This window comes from Pristis pectinata, chromosome 31, assembly GCF_009764475.1.
Source record: "Pristis pectinata isolate sPriPec2 chromosome 31, sPriPec2.1.pri, whole genome shotgun sequence".
Taxonomy (NCBI): Eukaryota; Metazoa; Chordata; class Chondrichthyes; order Rhinopristiformes; family Pristidae; genus Pristis; species Pristis pectinata.
The window spans coordinates 13,543,420-13,561,180 of NC_067435.1; the positions used below are offsets into that span (position 1 = coordinate 13,543,420).

At 48.5% G+C, this 17,761-nt stretch overlaps 2 protein-coding genes across 2 annotated transcripts; one reads left to right on the top strand and one right to left on the bottom strand.

Annotated features, from left to right (window-relative positions):
* Positions 1-1,087: 1,087 nt before the first annotated feature.
* Positions 1,088-6,315, bottom strand: wdr83os (WD repeat domain 83 opposite strand). The gene is made up of 4 exons (XM_052041930.1): positions 6,183-6,315; positions 2,566-2,671; positions 2,135-2,232; positions 1,088-1,504 (listed from the first exon to the last, which is right to left on the bottom strand). The coding sequence occupies exons 1-4, from the start codon at positions 6,215-6,217 to the stop codon at positions 1,438-1,440; spliced, it is 306 nt and encodes a 101-aa protein (XP_051897890.1). The 5' UTR covers positions 6,218-6,315; the 3' UTR covers positions 1,088-1,437.
* On the top strand, positions 6,269-17,725 carry wdr83 (WD repeat domain containing 83). The gene is given in 13 exon segments (XM_052041934.1): positions 6,269-6,371; positions 10,438-10,478; positions 10,480-10,559; positions 10,980-10,993; positions 10,996-11,079; positions 12,544-12,552; positions 13,087-13,109; positions 13,111-13,132; positions 13,991-14,117; positions 15,030-15,097; positions 15,308-15,416; positions 16,624-16,738; positions 17,353-17,725. Coding segments are annotated over 13 exon segments (948 nt in total). The 3' UTR covers positions 17,506-17,725.
* The last annotated feature ends 36 nt before the right edge of the window (positions 17,726-17,761 follow it).

Sequence of the window (17,761 nt, forward strand, 5' to 3'; positions counted from 1 at the left end):
TAATCTTTCCATCTCTTTCCTCAATATTTCCTCATATAGCTTGGCTTCATTTTTCCTTGGTAGTTTTGATGGGTTGGTAGGTTGATTGGCCACAGTGAGTTGCCCCTGGTATGTACACAAGTGATAGAATCAGAGGGAAGTTGGTTGGGAAAATAAAATGGAATTCGTGTAGATGGATGTCATAGCACAGACAGAGGCTCTTCAGTCCACCTTGTTAGAGTGACCACCAAGCGCTCACATTAATCTTACACTAATCCCATTTTAATATTCTACCCACATTCCCTTCAACTCTCTCAAATTCTACCACTTACCTACACACTAGGCCAATTTACAGCAACCAATTAACTTACCAGAACGTCTTTAAAACGTGAAGGGAAATTGGAGCGCCTGGGTGAAAGCCTCGCAGTCACAGGGAGAACGTGCAAACTCCACACAGACAGCGCCTGAGGTCAGGATTGAACCCGGGTTGCTGGAGATGTGAGGTAGCAGCTCTGCCAGCTGTGCCACTATGCTGACTGGGTTTGGACGGTATGGACTTGGTGGGCCGAAGGGCCTGTTTCCATGCTGTGCAACTCCATGACACTCCAATGAGGCACCTCAGCAAGATGTAGGGAGCTATTTAATAAATGAAGCTTGTTGTAGCAGGCCTCCTGAGCTCTTGAATAGATTTCTACTGCCCTACATTGGTACAGACACCATAGATCAAAAAAAAATAATAGTGTAGTCAGTGATATTGTTTCCTTTTGCATTTGGCTACACATTTAGGGAAAACAGTCAGCATTGCCCATTCATTCCATTCATGTCTGGATGCAGTTCCATGGGCTCCTGAACACTGCTCAGTGGTAACTGTAGAGCCAGCAACCATCAACGCAACTTTAATTGGTATCACAGCAGATCCCAATTCATCCTTTAGCAGATTCCACATATGTCCCTGGGCAAATCAATCACTCTTGTCACTAAGACCCCTCCAAGATCATAACAGAGGACTGCCCCTCCTTCTCCACACTGCAGATCCTGTGCCCTCCCAAGCAAGAAGAGCTCCACACATTTCACCAAAGTCACAATTAAAACAGTAGTAACCAAGAAGTTCCATTTGACCAACAAGGTAGATTTTATTCATAGTATTGAGTAGATACTCCCTGTGCTGCGACACAGAGATCCCTGTAACGTGCCCACTGCACAATTCAACATGGCGCCAGCATCAGTTCCTCACTGGGAAGTCAGGACCAGCACTGCCACCAGAACTCAAAAGCAGAGCTGGCACTGGAAGGATGGGCATCCTGCATCCTGGCTTCAATGTGTGTCCTAGTGATAGGGCAGGGGAGGGAGGTGAGTTACTGAATCAGGTAGGGGGGAGAGTTTGGGAGGGAGGGGAAGGTTTGTATTTACAGTATCCCCTCCCTTGACCGTTACCAGAGATGAGAGTGGCACTGTCCTTTACCACGGTGGTGACATGGGCTGTGGGTTCTGTAGGTACGACATCACCACAGCCGAAATCGACAACCTGCAAAGCCAAACAGAAGAGACTGGGTGACGGGTTTACACAACTACTACCCACCCCCCTTGTCTGCCTAACAACCTCTCACTTTGCAATTGTAATCTCTTTACACCTCCCAGTCTTCCCACTAACCTGTTTGAGCCCTGCTACAAATCTAGTAACAAGCTGTGTTTATCAACACTTAGTTAGGAAGCAATCCAGAGGGAGCATCACACTGTCCTTTGGAGGAGATAATAGTGACTACTCTTCAAAAGTTCTTCACCATCCATACAGTGTTCTGTGACCTCCTGCTGTGATAAACTCAGAGAGAGTTGCAACACTGGAACAGGCTCTTTGGCCCACTGAGTCTGTGCCAACCTATTTACACTAATCCCACATCAATCCCTTTTTATTTCCCCACCTTCCCCCAGATTCTACCATTCACCTGTCGACTAGGGGCAATTTACAGTAGCCTACTAATCCACATGTCTTTGGGATGTGAGGGAAACCCACCCAGTCACAGGGGGAATGTGCAAGCTCCACACGGAGAGATCCCGAGGTCAGGATTGAACCGGGTCTCCGGCGCTATGAGGGAACACCTCCATCCCCTGCACCACTGTGCCGGCCAATTAGTTTTAAACTAACGGTTTCACTCACATGAAGCTGCTCATCATCTGTTTGGTGTCTTCAGAGCTGCGGGAGTTTGCGAAGCTGATGAATGAGCAGTAGACGGCAATCCAAGCACAGCATTTCAACTGGGAAAGGAGGAGATGACCATCAGACACTGGCCACATTACACGGCACACTCCCAATCCCCAACCGATATAAAAAGTCACCCACCCAAACCAACCCCCCCCACCTGCCCCAAATGATACCAAATTTGATTGAGAGGTTAAAAAAAAACACAGCTAAAGGTCCTGCTCTGGAAATGTGTGCACAAACAAGGACAAGTGCAATGTCCTCAGAGCTGCCTTGCCCCATGCCATTCAGAGTGATTTGCTCACAGTGCAGCCTCTCCCCATGGCTCTCGGACAATCAGCCTGTTCAGGGAAACGGAGAGGAAGAGCAAGGGCAATGGGTGTGAGTACCTTTAACATCAGCCCACACATGCTGAAGATCATGCCCAGTAGGTTCATGTAGTCGGGTGTCGGGTCCTCCAGGGTTGGGTTGTTATCGCTGGCGGGCGGCTTGTACCTGGAGTGAAATGGAATCATTAGAAGCAGGAGGTAGCCATTCAGCACCCAACCGCCGAGCCTGCTCCCCCACTCAAAAAATTCAGGGCTAAATCCCACCCTCATGTCTTTCTTCCCTCAAATGTCCAAAAATCTATTGATCTCAACCTGGAATATATTTGGTATCGGAGCATCCACAATCCTCTGAAACAGAGAATTCCAAAGATCCACAACTTACTGAATGAAGAAATTTCTCCTAAATGTCTGACCAGTTTTTCTGAGGTTCTGCTCACTGGTTCTGGACTATCCAGCCTGATGAAACAGCTTACTGGCATCTATCCTGTCAATCCTTCTCAGAATGTTATCGGTCTTAAAGAGGTTTGCTCTCTCTTCTGAACTACAGCAAGTAGAGGCCAATCTCACTTGATAGGACAACTACCACACATACTCCACCAGTAACCCTCCATCCCAGGACTCCATTTAGTGAATCTGCATATGCAGTGGCGATAAAAAAACTATATCCTTTCTGAAATATTCAAAAGTATATCCATCAATAATATAGCCAAGTGTTATTCCCTGATCTGTACCCTCCAGTACTGTATCCCAAGTTTGATATGTCTAGACCTTTATCCACCGATACTATAGCCCAGCATCACGCAGGGAGATATCCATACCAACCGGCACCATAGCTCAGCGTTATAGTCATACAGCATGGAACCCGGCCCTCTGACTCCCCAGTGTCTATACCAACCATCAACCACCTATTTACACTAATTCTACATTAAGTTCAATTTTTAATCTCCCATGTTCTTATCAATTTCCCTCAGATTCTACCACTTAAACTACACACTAGGGGCAACTTACAATTAATCTACCAACATGCACATCTTTAGAGTGTGGGAGGAAACTAGATCACCTGGTGGAAACCCATGGGGCCACAGGGAGAATGTGCAAATTCTACACAGATAGTGCCAGAAGTCAGGATTGAACCCAGGTCTCAGGTGCTGCGAGGAAGCAGAAACTAGCTGCAGCATTGTAGCGCCAGGGGAAGACCCATTCCCACCGTTACTGAACAGCAAAACAGAAACATTTGGTCTCTTGTGCAAGCCCCATCGTAGCTGCTCTGTTACGTCAGCACCCTTTCCTTACCTCACCACCCCTTTCCTGCACTTAGATCATATTTTTTGATTTTCTTTACACCCAAGAAGCTATCAAATTCTCCAGTGCTCCCAGTGTGGCCTCTTCTACATCGGTGATCGAATGACTGCTTCGCCGAGCACCTTCGCTCCATCTGCATTGCCATCTGAATCTCCCAGTCGCCAGCCATTTTAATTTTCCTTCCCATTTCCACACTCTCACGTCTGTCCTTGGCCTCCTCCACTGCCAAGTGGAGGCTCAACACAAGTTAGAGGAACAACACGTCATATTCCTCCTGGGTGACCTGCAACCTGGCGGCCTGAACATTGAATTCTCCAACTTCCAGTAACTGCTCCGTCTCTGTCCCTTTTCCTTTCTCCTCCTGATCCACCTGGCCCCCATCACCCTCTCCATCTGCCCATCACCCACACACTCCTCCTACTGGTTCCCCTCCCCACCTCACCTCCCTTCCTCGATTCCATGCTCCATCTTCCTCTCCTATCAGATTCCATCATCTTCAGCCCTTTGTCACTTCCACCTATCACCTCCCAGCTTCTGACATCATTCCCACTCTCCCCTTCCCTCATCTGCCAATCACCCTCCTCAATTGGATCCACCTATCACCTGCCAGCTCTTGCTCCATCCCTTCCCCCCCACCTTTCTATACCGGCTATCTCCCCTCTATCTTTCGGTCCAAATGAAGGGTCTCAACCTGAAACTTCGACTGTGCACTTCTCTCCACAGATGCTGCCTGACCTGCTGAATTCCTCCAGCTTTTTGTATGTTGCTCCAGATTCCAGCCTCTGCAATCTCTTGTGTCTCCAAGCTATCAAATTCTGTTTGTCTTGAACACATGGCTTTTCCATTTTTCAACCAAAGTGGATGACATCCTTTTCCACATTATATCCCAACTGTCACATTCACGCTCATTCACATGGTCTGTCTATAATGCCTGACACCTCTCTGGATTCGCTCACACTGACACACAGCTTTACATTATCAGAAAACTTTGATATGTTACACTCGATCCCCTCATCCAAATCAGTGCTATTCATTGTGAACTGGGACACCAGCATTAACTCCCATGGCATCTGACTAGAAACGCTGTCCCAACATAAGAAAGATCTCCTCTGTTTTCTGTCTGTTAATCAATCTTCAGTCCATGGGAGTATTCTCTCCCCAATCCCATGTGCTTTAATTTTGTTTAATTAATTTGTTTAGAATGGCACTTCTCAGAAGACCTGCTGGAAATCCGAGAACACCTCAGCAATTGGCTTGCCCAGGTCTACAGGCAGTATCTTGCCAGATAGACTCTCAAAAAGCTCCAACAAGCTTCTCAATTGGGGTGGTGCAACTGTAGTGCTACTGCCTCACAGCTTCAGCGATCTGGGTTCAATCCCGACCTCCGGTGTTGTTGGGGTAGAGTTTGCACTTTCTCCCTGTGACCACATGGATTCCCCTGGGTGCTCTGGTTTCCTTCCACATTCCAAAGACATGCAAGTTGGTGGGTTACTTGGCTTTAAATTGCCCCCAGTGTGAGTGGGTGTCAGGAGACTTGGGGGTGGATTTGATGGGCATGTGACTGAGAATAGGTTACAAGGAAATAAATGGGGAAATAGGATTGCTCTCAGAACTAGCATAGATTTGATGGGGCTGAAAGGCCTCCTATATTGTTAGGAGATACAAATTTGACATTGTACTAAAGTACATAGTACTCCAACCTAAATGTTGCCAGGACTGGGCAAGCCTTTTGATAATTGGTCGCTGTAAATTGCCCCTGGTGGGTAGGTGAGTGGTAGAATCTGGGGGAAGGGAGAGGGCGGTGTTGATGGGAATAGGGATTGGTCTAAGTGTGTGATTGATGGCCAGCATTGAGTCGATGGACCGAAACACCTGTTTCCCTGCTGTATCTCTCCATGACCATAATCCTTGTTGACTCTGCCCAGTCCTATCATTGTCCAAGCGCCCTGATGCTCCTGAATTCCCCCGATGCATCACAGGGGACCCGTACCCACTGGCGGTGTAACCCCACCGCTGGGTCAACCACATCCCCTGACCCCTGGGTTGCCCACCGCCCCATCCCACCCCTGGGTCACACCCCCCACCCGATCCCCTACCTCTCAACCCCTGGGTCACCCCCACCCCCTGACCCCCCAACCCCTGGGTCACCCACCCCCCGATCCCACCCCCGAGTCTCCCACACCCCCACGACCCCTAGGTCACCCCCAACCCCTGGGTCACCCACACCCCCTGACCCCCCCCAACCCCTGGGTCACCCACACCCCCCGAACCCCCACCCCCCCTAGTCTACTACACTCCCCGACCCCTGGGTCACCCCCGATCCCTGGGTCACCCATCCCCCGGTCCCCTAGGTCACCCACACCCCCCACCCTCACCGCAAGATCTTGTTGGGTCTCCGCGGATCCGCCATGACGCCGACGATAGGACCGTGACCTTCCGTCCCGGAAGCGGAAGGGGAGGGATGACGTTCCCCGCTCCGCGGCCGCAGGCCCCGCGCTTCCCCAGCGAACGGATCCGGAGCTTCGAGTGTAAACAGGGCGCCGTGAGGGCGGCGCGTTTCAACGGTGAGGGCGGCAGCGCCTCCGACACCGGTCCCCGGGCGCGGCAGCACCTGGTAAAGGTGCGGCTGACGCGCCCCCTGGCGGCGGGGAGGAGGCCAAGGCGATCCCCGAGTTACGAAAACGACCTGTATCGTGATTTTCCGTAGCACGAAACAGCATCACCAGCGCGCTGAAAATATACTTTTGAGTTGATTTATTTACTTTGTTTCCAGTTTCCAAACTCCAAGGTGGAGTACAAGGTTAATGGCAGGATTCTGGGCCGTGTGGAGGAGCAGAGGGATCTGGGGGTTCATGTCCACAGATGACTGAAAGTTGCCTCACAGGTGGATAGGGTAGTTAAGAAAGCTTATGGGATGTTGGCTTTCATTAAGTCATGGGATGGAGTTTAAGAGCCGTGAGGTAATGATGCAGCTCTACAACACTCTGGTGAGACCACAGTTGGGGAGTACTGTGTCCAGTTCTGGTCGCCTCGTTATAGGAAGGATGTGGAGGCGTTGGAGAGGGTGCAGAGGAGATTTACCAGGATGCTGCCTGGTTTAGAGAGTATAGATTATGAGGAGAGACTAAGGGAGCTAGGGCTTTTCTCTTTGGAGAGGATGGGGGGAGATATGATAGAGGTGACATGACGAGAGAATGGATAGAGTGGACAGCCAGCGCCTCTTTCCCAGGGCACCAGTGCTCAATACAAGAGGGCATGGCTTTAAAGTAATGGGTGGCAAGCTCAAGGGAGATATCAGAGGGACGTTTTTCACCCAGGGGGTGGTTGGAGCATGGAATGCGCTGCCTGGGGTGGTGGTGGAGGCAGGTACTTTGGTCAAATTCAAGAGATTGTTAGATAAGCATATGGAGGAATTTATGTGGGAGGAAGGGGTTAGATAGTCTTAGGCGAGGTTTAAAGGTCGGCACAACATTGTGGGCTGAAGGGCCTGTATTGTGCTGTACTGTTCTATGGTAAATTCCGTGAGAGTAAATGTTTTTTTTTTCCTTTCTCAAAACTTTTCTCTCAGGGTGAACTGTGTATGGGCGAATTTCCATAACCCAAACGACCATAACTCGGGTCACTTGTGTCCTTGCCCACCGCACCCTGGGATTCTCCATCCTGTGTGGTGCCCCAATCCCCCCCTTGTGTGGCCCCACAGCCACCCATACCCATCCCATCTGGAGACACAAGAGATTGCAGATGTTGTAATCTGGAGCGATTAAAAAACCTAAACTGCTGGAGGAACTCCATCTCGACCCGAAACTTGCATTGTCCATTTTCTTCCATTCCACTCTGGAATACTCCAACCCCATCCTGGGTCCACTAGTCCACCCTACACCCACCGTGCAGTTCCCCACCTCATCCTGCATCCACACTGGGATGAGACAACCACCCGACCAACCAGTGATTTGAGGGGAATGGCGGGCCATGTTTTGTGTGTACAGCACACCTAGGTTGCTCTCCGATTTCAATTTCACCCAAATTATAGAATCTTAGAGCATCCCAGGAGACTATTTGGCCCATTGTGCCTTTGCTGGCCTGTTGGTTGAAGCCGTAGAATTGGCCACAGTGCCCGAGCTCTGTTGCAAACCTCAGCTGAGCCATCATGAGCCATGAGAGAGGGGAGAAGCTGAAGTTAGATGAGGTGGTGCTGATCGGGCAGTTGAAACCTTGGGATTAAGGGCAGAAAATTCTGGTGGAGGGAAAGGCATGATGGGGTAAGTTTGAGATATGTGATGAGTCAGGACTCCACTAGTGCAAGGCTGGAGGGAGAAAGTGGGTTGAACTCGCGGGAGGGAGTTGCAGGCTTTATTGCAATACTTGCTGATTTGTTTTTATAATTAAGGCATCTCTGGCAAATCCAGCATATATTGGCCATCCCTAACTACCCTTCAGAAGGTGGTGGTGAGCTGCCTTCTTGAATTGCTGCAGTCATTCTGATGAAGGTACCTATAGGCAATTCAGTCAGAATGAAATAGAACTCAAATTCCAGGCATCATCCCACATGAAATATTCAAAGGACTGGATAGAGTAGATAGCAAAAGGTTCGTTCTATAGTGATGGGAATGAGTGACAAGTGGGCACAACCTCAAAAATAGAGGTAAGCTAATCAGAAAAAGGAAATTTTGAATTGTCTATCCCAAAATCTGTTGATACTGGGGACGTAAACTGGTCTGTGTTTTGGTGGGATTTGGAGAGATGGCAGGGAAATGGTAATGAATTACTACTTGACTATGTGTTATGAACCAGCAACAAAAGAAACACACCGAGTCATGTATAAGTGTTAAAAACTATTTTATTAATAACCACTTATGATAATAAGGCAAATAAAAGTAAAAATGTTAGAGTGTTAGAAGTAAAAATGTTAGATCTTAAACATTAACCCCAAAAACTAAACTCATCGTGTGTGTGTGTTTGGCAAATTCCCAAACTCCAAGTCCAGGAATGGTTCTTAAAGTTCAGTTCAGCAAGCCATAAGGTGAATCGTGAGCAAAGGCTTCTTCAACAACCTCCGTTGTCTGAAGACAAAACGTAGAGAGAAAATAGAGAGTAATTACGAAATCCAAATGTTCCACTTTGGAACCCAAATGACACCTCAGTGTCTGCTCAGCAGTGACCACTCCATCACCTTCTTCCTCTCCGAAAGGCTCTCGAATCGTGGCCATCCACACAAATTCCTGTTTCCTTCTACAGGTGATCAACAAAGTGAACTCCACTGCTTTGTTCCAAAAATCCACCCGTGGATTGTAATGACAGACACAGTTACTGTTTTTCATCTGTCAATAGAGACTAGCAGGCTGATGTCTCTCTCTCTCTCGCTCTCACTCTCGCTCTCTCTCTCTGACTGACTCCGACTGTCTGCTCCAAAAACGTCCTTATCTTCTGTTGTCGTAAGCACGCACACCCCCCCCCCCCACACTCACACACCCCACTATGCTCTATCTTAAAGGGACATTCACCAGTAGTAACCTAGTCCGTAACACATGACATTAAATGATGGGTGGTTCCTTCCAGTTCATAAACAGCTTTCTCTGAAACTGTTCCCATTACAGGAGCATTAGGACCATGGGGAATACAGTGAAGATGACTGGCAAAAGAATCAAAGTTACTTGGGGGAAATTATTTTTATTCAGTGGTTAGGGTCTGAAATGCACGGCCAGTGCTAGAAATGGAGAGGACAGTCAATTGTTCCATTCGAAAGGGAGCTCGATGTGTCTGAAAAGAAAGAATTTGCAGGATGCTTGGAAGGGGAAGGGGAGTTAGCTGCATCTCGTGTTGCTTTCGTACAGGCAAAAGAGGCTAAGTTGTCTCTTTCCATGCTGTAACCATTTTGTGATCAGTCACCAGCCTTGTGATAGAGTGTTCAACAAAGTGAATAATTTCCAACTGAGTCCAAGATAGAGTTCTCCAGAAATCTCCTGGGTTTATTTTTTTAATGGTAGAGTTTGTGTTAAATTGTGTTGTGATGGAGCAGTGAAATTACCCAGATCATTGTGAAAGATTAAAAGAAAAAGAAAATGCTGGAAACACTCAGCAGGTCATGCAGCATCTGTGGAAGGGGAAACAAAGTTTAACATTTTCAACTCTTTGTCAACATTGGAAAAGTGAGAAGTTAGTTTTAAGCTGCAGAGTGGGTGGGAGGGGGATGGACAGGACAGATCCATTGTGATGGATTTTCAGAAATCAAATTCAGGACAAATTCTGCACTGCAGTTTCCTTATCATCTGAGATATTCACTCCCCAACTAATTCAAACCCAAAACACTCTTAAAGCTTTGGTGGCATCTGGTTGTAGCTAATCCCAAACTTCACACCATATTAGTGGCCGGACCAAACTCCAAGTGAAGTCAGTGTGGGGTTTGGTTCGCTGAATATCCATTAACGTTTGTTACCTTAAAGGGACAAACCAGATTATGCACAACTGTAGTGTAGAGGTAGAATGGTAAATGGTGTATTACAGGCGATCTAGTCATTGCGTCTTGACTCACACCAGTGCTGCAGATGTGCTAGTGTTGATTATTGAGGACAATTAGACATGTTTCACATTTGGTATATATTTGAAGACTAATCCTTCGTTGTTCCCATCCAGTGGATGGTAATTATTGCCTGACCTGTGGCAGTGACAAAACCTCTGAAGCTGTGGAATCCACATCGCGGAACGTTCCTGAAGACCTACACTGGCCATGGATACGAGGTTCTGGATGCAGCTGGGTAAGACCACCCCCCCCCCACCCCCGCCCCCATCAGGCTGCATGCACTGATGCCACTTTCTGTGCTTGCAGCATTGACTCTGGGGACTGTCATCTCCTGGTGCCGCGTCCTGCTGACCAATCTATTTGGTGTGTTCTTCTCTCATTCCCCTAGACCATTCTCACTATTGGCAGTGGGTCATCAAGAGAAGTGATGGGTCGAATGGCCTCCCCGTGACTCGTGAATCAAAAAAGGAGCAGTTAATCTTCCCTGCCCTCAACCCGTTTTCTTCAACCCCACTGTAGTTTAGACACTGTTCCAACCCCCTGGCCTCCCCAATCCCCAATCCCCAATCCCCAGGCCCTGTGGCTTTGTCCAAGTGCACTGTGCACCTTTCTGATGTTGATTTGCTCTCAGATGTTGACCTTTCACCTCCTTCAGGTCCTGCGATAACAGCAGATCTGCTCATGTAGTAGTGATAAAACCATCATACTGTGGGACGTGGCGACAGGACAGCTGGTCCGGAAATTTCGGGGCCACGGCGGGGTAAGAACGGCTTTGGGACCTAGATGTGCTGTCGGATGTCCCTGAGGAGAGTAACAGGCTATGGTGTAACAGGCCTTGTGGAATAATGCTGAGGGAAGTGGGTGGGTTAGATGCGGGGCAGCATGGCTCTGGTGTTGGTGGTGTGGAATCAGAATCGGTTTATTATTACTGTCTTATTATGATGTGAAATTAGTTGCTTTGCAGCAGCAGTACAGTGCAAAGACAATAAATTACAAAATAAATACATGGTGCAAAAAAAAAAGGAATAACGAGGTAGTGTTCCTGGACCGTTCAGAAATCTGATGGCGGAGGGTGACACTGAGGAGAGGGGGTGGCAGCACGGGGGGTCGGTATGACCTTGTTAAGAATCAGCACTCCTCGATCGTCTTCCTTCTCCTTTGGTGTTTCGGTTGTTGATTCGGCCTCCAGCTGTGCCATAGGGAAGTACAGCACAGCAGCAGGCTCAGATTCAGGATCAGGTTTATCATCACTGACGTATGTCGTGAAATGTGTTGTTTTGTGGCAGCAGCACAGTGCAAAGGCATAAAGACGTAAAAATTACCATAAGTTACAAAAATAAATAAATTGTGCAAAAGGGGAATAACGGGGGTAGTGTTCATGGGTTCATGGACCGTTCAGAAATCTGATGGCAGAGGGGAAGAAGCTGTTCCTGAAGCGTTGAGTGTGGATCTTCAGGCTCCTGTACCTCCACCCTGATGGTAGTAACGTGAAGGGGGCACGTCCGGGCGGTGAGGGTCCCTTAAGTGATAGATGCCGCCTTCTCAGGCACCGCCTGTTGAAGATGTCCTTGATGGTGGGGAGGGTTGTGCCCGTGATGGAGCTGGCTGAGTCTACAACCCTCTGCAGCCTCTTTTGATCCTGAGCATTGGAGCCTCCACACCAGGCAGTGATGCAACCAGTCAGAATGTTCTCCACTGTACGTCTGTAGAAGTTTGCAGCTTCTTCGTCCATTGAGTCTGTGCCGACCACCAACCACCCATTTCCACATTTATCCGATGTTAACCCATCTTATTCTCCCCACATTCCCATCATTCCTTGATTCTACCCACACACCAGCGCAATTTACGGAGGCCAATTAACCCACCAAGCAGCACTTCTTTGGGATGTGGGAGGAAACCAGGGGGCGGGGTGGGAGGGGGGGGGGTGGCATGCAGTCACAGGGAGAATGTACAAACTCCACACACACAGCACTGGGTTGTTGGAATGGGTGGAGGTAGCAGGTCCACTAGCTGCGTCACTGTGCTGCCCTGTTGCTCAATAGTTCTCTGAAAGTGGGGACACAGCAGGACAGGGTGGTGAAGTAGGCATTTGGCATACTTGCCTTCATCAGTCAGGGCACTGAGTACAAGAGTTACCTTGGCACAAGACGTTGGTATGACTGCATTTGGAATACTGTGTGTAGTTCTGGTCGCCTGGGTATAGGAGGGATGTCATTAAGCTGGAAAAGGTGCAGCAAAGATTCATGAGGATATTTCCAGGACTGGAGGGCTTGAACTATAAGGAGAGACTGGTTAGGTTAGGACATTTTTCCCTGGAGCGTAGGAGGCTGAAGTAATGACCTTATAAGAGGTTTATAAAATCATGAATGGCATAGGTGATAGATGTGGTCTTTTTATCAGGGTAGGGGAATCTAAAACTAGAGGGCATAGGTTTAAGGTGAGAGGGGAAAGATTTAAAAGGGATCTGCGGGGCAAGTTTTTAACACAGAGGGTGGTGGGTATTTGGAATGAGCTGCCAGAAGAAGTGTTAGAAGTGGGTACAATTACAACATTTAAAAGACATTTAGACAAGTACCTGGTTAGGAAAGGTTTAGAGGGTTATGGGCCAAATGCAGGGAAATGGGTCCTTGCTCAAGTAGACAACTTGGTCGGCATGGATGAGTTGGGTTGAAGGGCCTGTCCATGTTGTATAACTCTGACTCTATTCTTCACCCTCCCTCTACTCTGACTGAAATGCCACTCATTTCTCTCTTACAGAAAAGTGAACTGTGTTCACTTCAACGAAGGAGTCAACTGTCATTATTTCAGGTGAGAAAGGTGCTGGAGGGAAGCACGTGCTCAGAACATGCAGCGTCTGACGTTGAAACCCCATCACAGTACACAGACAGTCCACTTCCAGCCTGTTCCATAATCCTGCGTTTAGATCAGCCTGTGCGCTGATTAATTCACTGTGAGGACAAGCAAGTCATAAAGTTTGAGCCTCAGTGAATTGTTGCACATTGGCTCAGCTCGCTCTCCTCCCCTGAATCTACCAACCCCTTCCCTGGAGGTTTGACTTCTCAGTGGAGCTTCACCCACCCTGACACTTCACCCAACACCCATTGTCGCACTCAGGCCGCATTCGTGAAGTGGATGGAGGGGGTCATTGGGTTGCAGATCAGTGGCCGAAGGCAGAGGGTAAATAGTTTGTTAGTGGAGGATGCGATTAGCAGGGAGACACAAATAAGGCAGCTATTTCCCCTCCCCACAGCCTTGTATAACACGGTGGTTCTGGTCAGGAGCTCATGTTTGGAAGTGGTTATTTTGTAGAATTGGAAAATTAGTGGCACAGAAGGCCATTCAGCCTATTGTGTGCACTAGTTGCAAAAGAGCGACCCAGTATATTCCCACCTTCCAGTACAAGGTCAATAGCCTGTATGTCACCATTCGGGTACAGTACTTGAGCTCAACAATGAAGCCACTTGTAGTGAGGAGAAGATTAATACATAACTCTGTTATCCAGCCCTCCAGTCCGTTGCACCATTCAGCTCCTTTCAGTTGGCTGCACCAGCTGCTGACTTAATGGGAGTTTCCTCCAATTTTCCGCCCTGTTAAAGTTCTCGGACGAGGATGGATTGATCTATGTTAACACTGTACTCGTTAACTAAGCTGATCATCTGATTGCAGGTTCCATTGACTCCTCGATTAGATGTTGGGATTGTCGCTCCCGGAAACCAGAGCCCATTCAGATTCTTGATGAAGCGAAGGACGGGATCTCCAGTGTGAAAGCTTCAGACCATGAAATTCTGTCAGGGTGAGAGCTGCAGTGGTAACACCAAGCACTGCGCACGGTGGGAACACCACCGGTCTCTGTAGACGGTGCGCATGGTGGGAAACACCAGCGCTGTAGACAGTGGGAACACCACCGTTGTCTGTAGATGGTGCGCACGGTGGGAACACCAGCGCTGTAGACAGTGGGAACACCACCGTTGTCTGTAGACGGTGTGCACGGTGGAACGCCAGCGCTGTAGATGGTTGCGCACGGTGGGAACGCCAGCGCTGTAGACGGTGTGCACGGTGGGAACGCCAGCGCTGTAGATGGTGCGCACGGTGGGAACCGCCAGCGCTGTAGACGGTGCGCACGGTGGGAACACAATACTACTGCATACACCCCAATGTGTACAAACCTGTCTACGGACTGGCTCTGGCTCAATGTGCAGTACTCTGATCTTGGAGTCAGAAGGTTGTTTCTTCATATATATTGGCCACATTTTCTTATGACATAGAAGGAGGCCATTAAGCCCATCACCTTTGCCAGCTTGCAGAGCAATCATTCCGTACTAATTATCCCTGTAACCTATTCTCCCCACATTGCCATCAACCACCTATAGATTCTACCCCTCACCTACACACTAACAGTCAATTAACCCACCCAGCTGCAGGTCTTTGGGACGTGGGAGGAAACTGGAGCATCCAGAGGAAACCCACACAGTCACAGGGAGAACGTGCAAACTCCACACAGACAGCACTGGAGGTCAGGATTGAACCTGGGTCACTGGAGTTGTGAGGCTGCAGCTTTACCAGCTGTGCCAGTGTGCCACCCGTGGTTGTTGGTTCCAGTCCCACCCAGATCCACAGGTGGACAATTATGTGTAGTGGGTGAGGTTTCAGGGTGGGTCTTCTGTCCACGAAGTTTGCTGTCCGTCCTAACACTGTGCTGTTTTAGGTCTGTCGATGGGCGGGTTCGGCGATATGACCTACGGATGGACAACTGTTTTGCAGATTTCATTGGAAGTGAGTACTGACAACAGAGCCCGTGTTAATGCTGATTGTCTGACTCTCTTCACTACAGTGTGAGCAGATTGTCAGTGTGCCTGCTTGTGCTATAAGCAGACTGTCTCTTCTGGTTGTACAGATCATCTGGGTGTCTCACTGTGCTACTGATGGTCAACTTGCCTACTTGTTCTGGTGATTGACTGATTACTGCCTCTCTATCTCACAAAGGTCCGATAACAAGTGTGTGTTTCAGCAGAGATGGGCAGTGTACACTTAGCTCCAGCCTGGACTCCACACTGCGCCTCTTGGATAAGGAGACCGGAGAGCTACTAGGACAGTAAGTGGCGCTCTGACGCAGGAGGACCACAGTCACACACTGACTCCCAAACCTCTTCTTTCACTGGTACAACTCCCTTAGTGTCACAGTCCAATTGCTGGTATCCTCCAGTCCCCAAACAAAAGATACTTAAGACAATTCGGGTCACTCAGCACTCACCCAAAGTCTTTGGCAGTTCCGTGTCTTTGTACCATAAGCAGGAGCTCTTGGATCATGTTGCACTTGCACTGACTGTGTGCAGCTCCCTGCCCAATTCTATCTGAATGTGAATAGAGAACCCTTCCCACAAGCAAACAGATAGTCACCGAAAACCTGCTCTCGCTGCCTGCTTTCAGGTTTGATATTGAGGGTGGAGAGGGGGTTAGATTTCAATCTCAAACATAGTAAATGTGCAGCATCTTATGGTGCTATTGTATACAAATGAAGTAGCGCTCAGATGATCAGGTTAAGATTAAATTGTTCGGGCAGTGTTGGACTTGGGGGAACCAGGAGTCTCCCTGTTGCTGTACCAAATGCCCTGGATTTATACCACAGTCTTGGCGAAATCTCCATTGCCCCCATTGATTCTCCCTGCCCTTCCACGTCGCAGCCAGAGACCATGGGATTGGGGATGGGCCATCTGCTGTTCGCAGTAGAACGTGACCTTATTTACATGCTACCTGGGGGTGGGACAGGAGGAGTGCAAAACTGACTCATCCTTGTTATTCTGTGACTGATGAGGAGAACAACTCCTTGCCCCATTCTTCACAGGCAAGTGTCACCTGTCCAGGAAGGGCAACTGAGTCGAACAGAACTGAGAGACAAGATGTACAAACCAAGCCCAAGCTTCCTTCCATTTCTAAAAAAGAAATGCTGGAAGAACTCAGTCAATCAAGCAGCTTATGTGGAAGGAGAAGCCAGTCAGCATTTTGGTCATGGACCCTTCCTCAACTGGGGGAAGAGCGGAGGGGTTACAGTTTTCAGAGCTTGGATTTTGTGGGGGGGTGGGAGAAAAGGAGTAAGACAAAAGACTATATGGAGATAGGGTAAGACAGACAGGGACATAAGCACGATAACAGAGAACAGTTTTTTGGAAATTGTCCACAAATTGGAAAATTCAGTGATCATTTCAGAAGGTTGTAAATTGTCTACATGGAGCAATCATCAAACCTGGTTTGGTTTCTCCAATGCAGAGGATTTGTGAACTGCTTTCCCTTCTTTTCAACAGGTACACGGGTCACAAGAATAAACAGTATAAGCTGGACTGCTGCTTCAATGAGTCCGACACACATGTGGTCAGTGGCTCTGAGGATGGACAAGTGTATTTCTGGGACCTAGTTGAGGTGAGTAGACCCATTCCCCAACACCCACCCACCCTCTGCTTCTCTTTGGGAACACTGTCAGATGACATGGAGATCTTGGGTAGGACAGAATCAACGCCAGTTGCAATCCCAGCTCACATAGACAGAATCGTCTTTTGGTGGCTTGGCTGTGGCTTCATGAGTGCTACTCTCGCCTTGGAGTCAGAAGGTCGTAGGTTTGGGTTCCACTATGGTGGTGAAGGTCAATCTAGTCTGACATTCCAGGGATGGTTTTGATGGAGTGCTGCACTGTTGGAAGGGCAGTGAGAGGTGCAGGATTGAGGGCCAGCTTCACTAATCAGGGTGATACTGGGGAAATACTGCATTGTCATCAATGAGCAGGAAGGGAAGGGAATCTATGTGATGGGTGTGAAATTGAGGCCCTGCCTCTTGTCAGTGCACTATTCATGGAGCAGGGAGGTTTCTGTCAGTATCCAGTGCTACTGTTATCCCTCTACGATCACCATTTTGTCTTTACCCTATTGCTGTCAGAGGGATCTCACTAGGCACAGTGATTACTATGGTTCTGATGTTAGTGCACTATGAAGCACTTGGGATGTTTGAATTTATTTACTTGATGCAATTATTGTTTGCAGGGATCCCAGACTGCAACGCTGATGGTCGGGAAGGGTGTGGTGCAGTCTCTAAGTTACCACCCTACCCAGTCATGTTTGCTCACTGCCACAGAGGGGACAGTGCAGCTCTGGGGAGATAAAACATACGAGGCAGAGATGCAGACAGCCTTGTGACATTCTGGCACAGGCTCCAAGCCTGTTTAACAGATGAACTCTTGGTCTTTGCACTAGTTCCAGACTCAAGGACAGGCACCATCACTCTGGTGCCAATGTTAGAGCAATGCAGGGGAACTACGATGCGGTTAACCGTGACTAGCTGTTATCCAGTGCCGAGCATCTCCGACCTCCATAATTTAAAACATGAGTTTTGTGATGAATAAAGTGATTTGTTTTTAGAAAAGCTGAGTTTCAACAAGCTTGTGTCATAATT

What these genes read in the sequence shown, in the direction of transcription:
- wdr83os (XM_052041930.1), bottom strand. Translation starts at nt 6,217, where the DNA reads ATGGCGGATCCGCGGAGACCCAACAAGATCTTGCG. An exon ending in AGACCCAACAAGATCTTGCG is followed by an intron (nt 2,672 to 6,182) that starts GTGAGGGTGGGG and finishes ATTTCACTCCAG; the next exon opens with GTACAAGCCGCCCGCCAGCG. An exon ending in CAGATGATGAGCAGCTTCAT is followed by an intron (nt 1,505 to 2,134) that starts GTGAGTGAAACC and finishes TTGGCTTTGCAG; the next exon opens with GTTGTCGATTTCGGCTGTGG.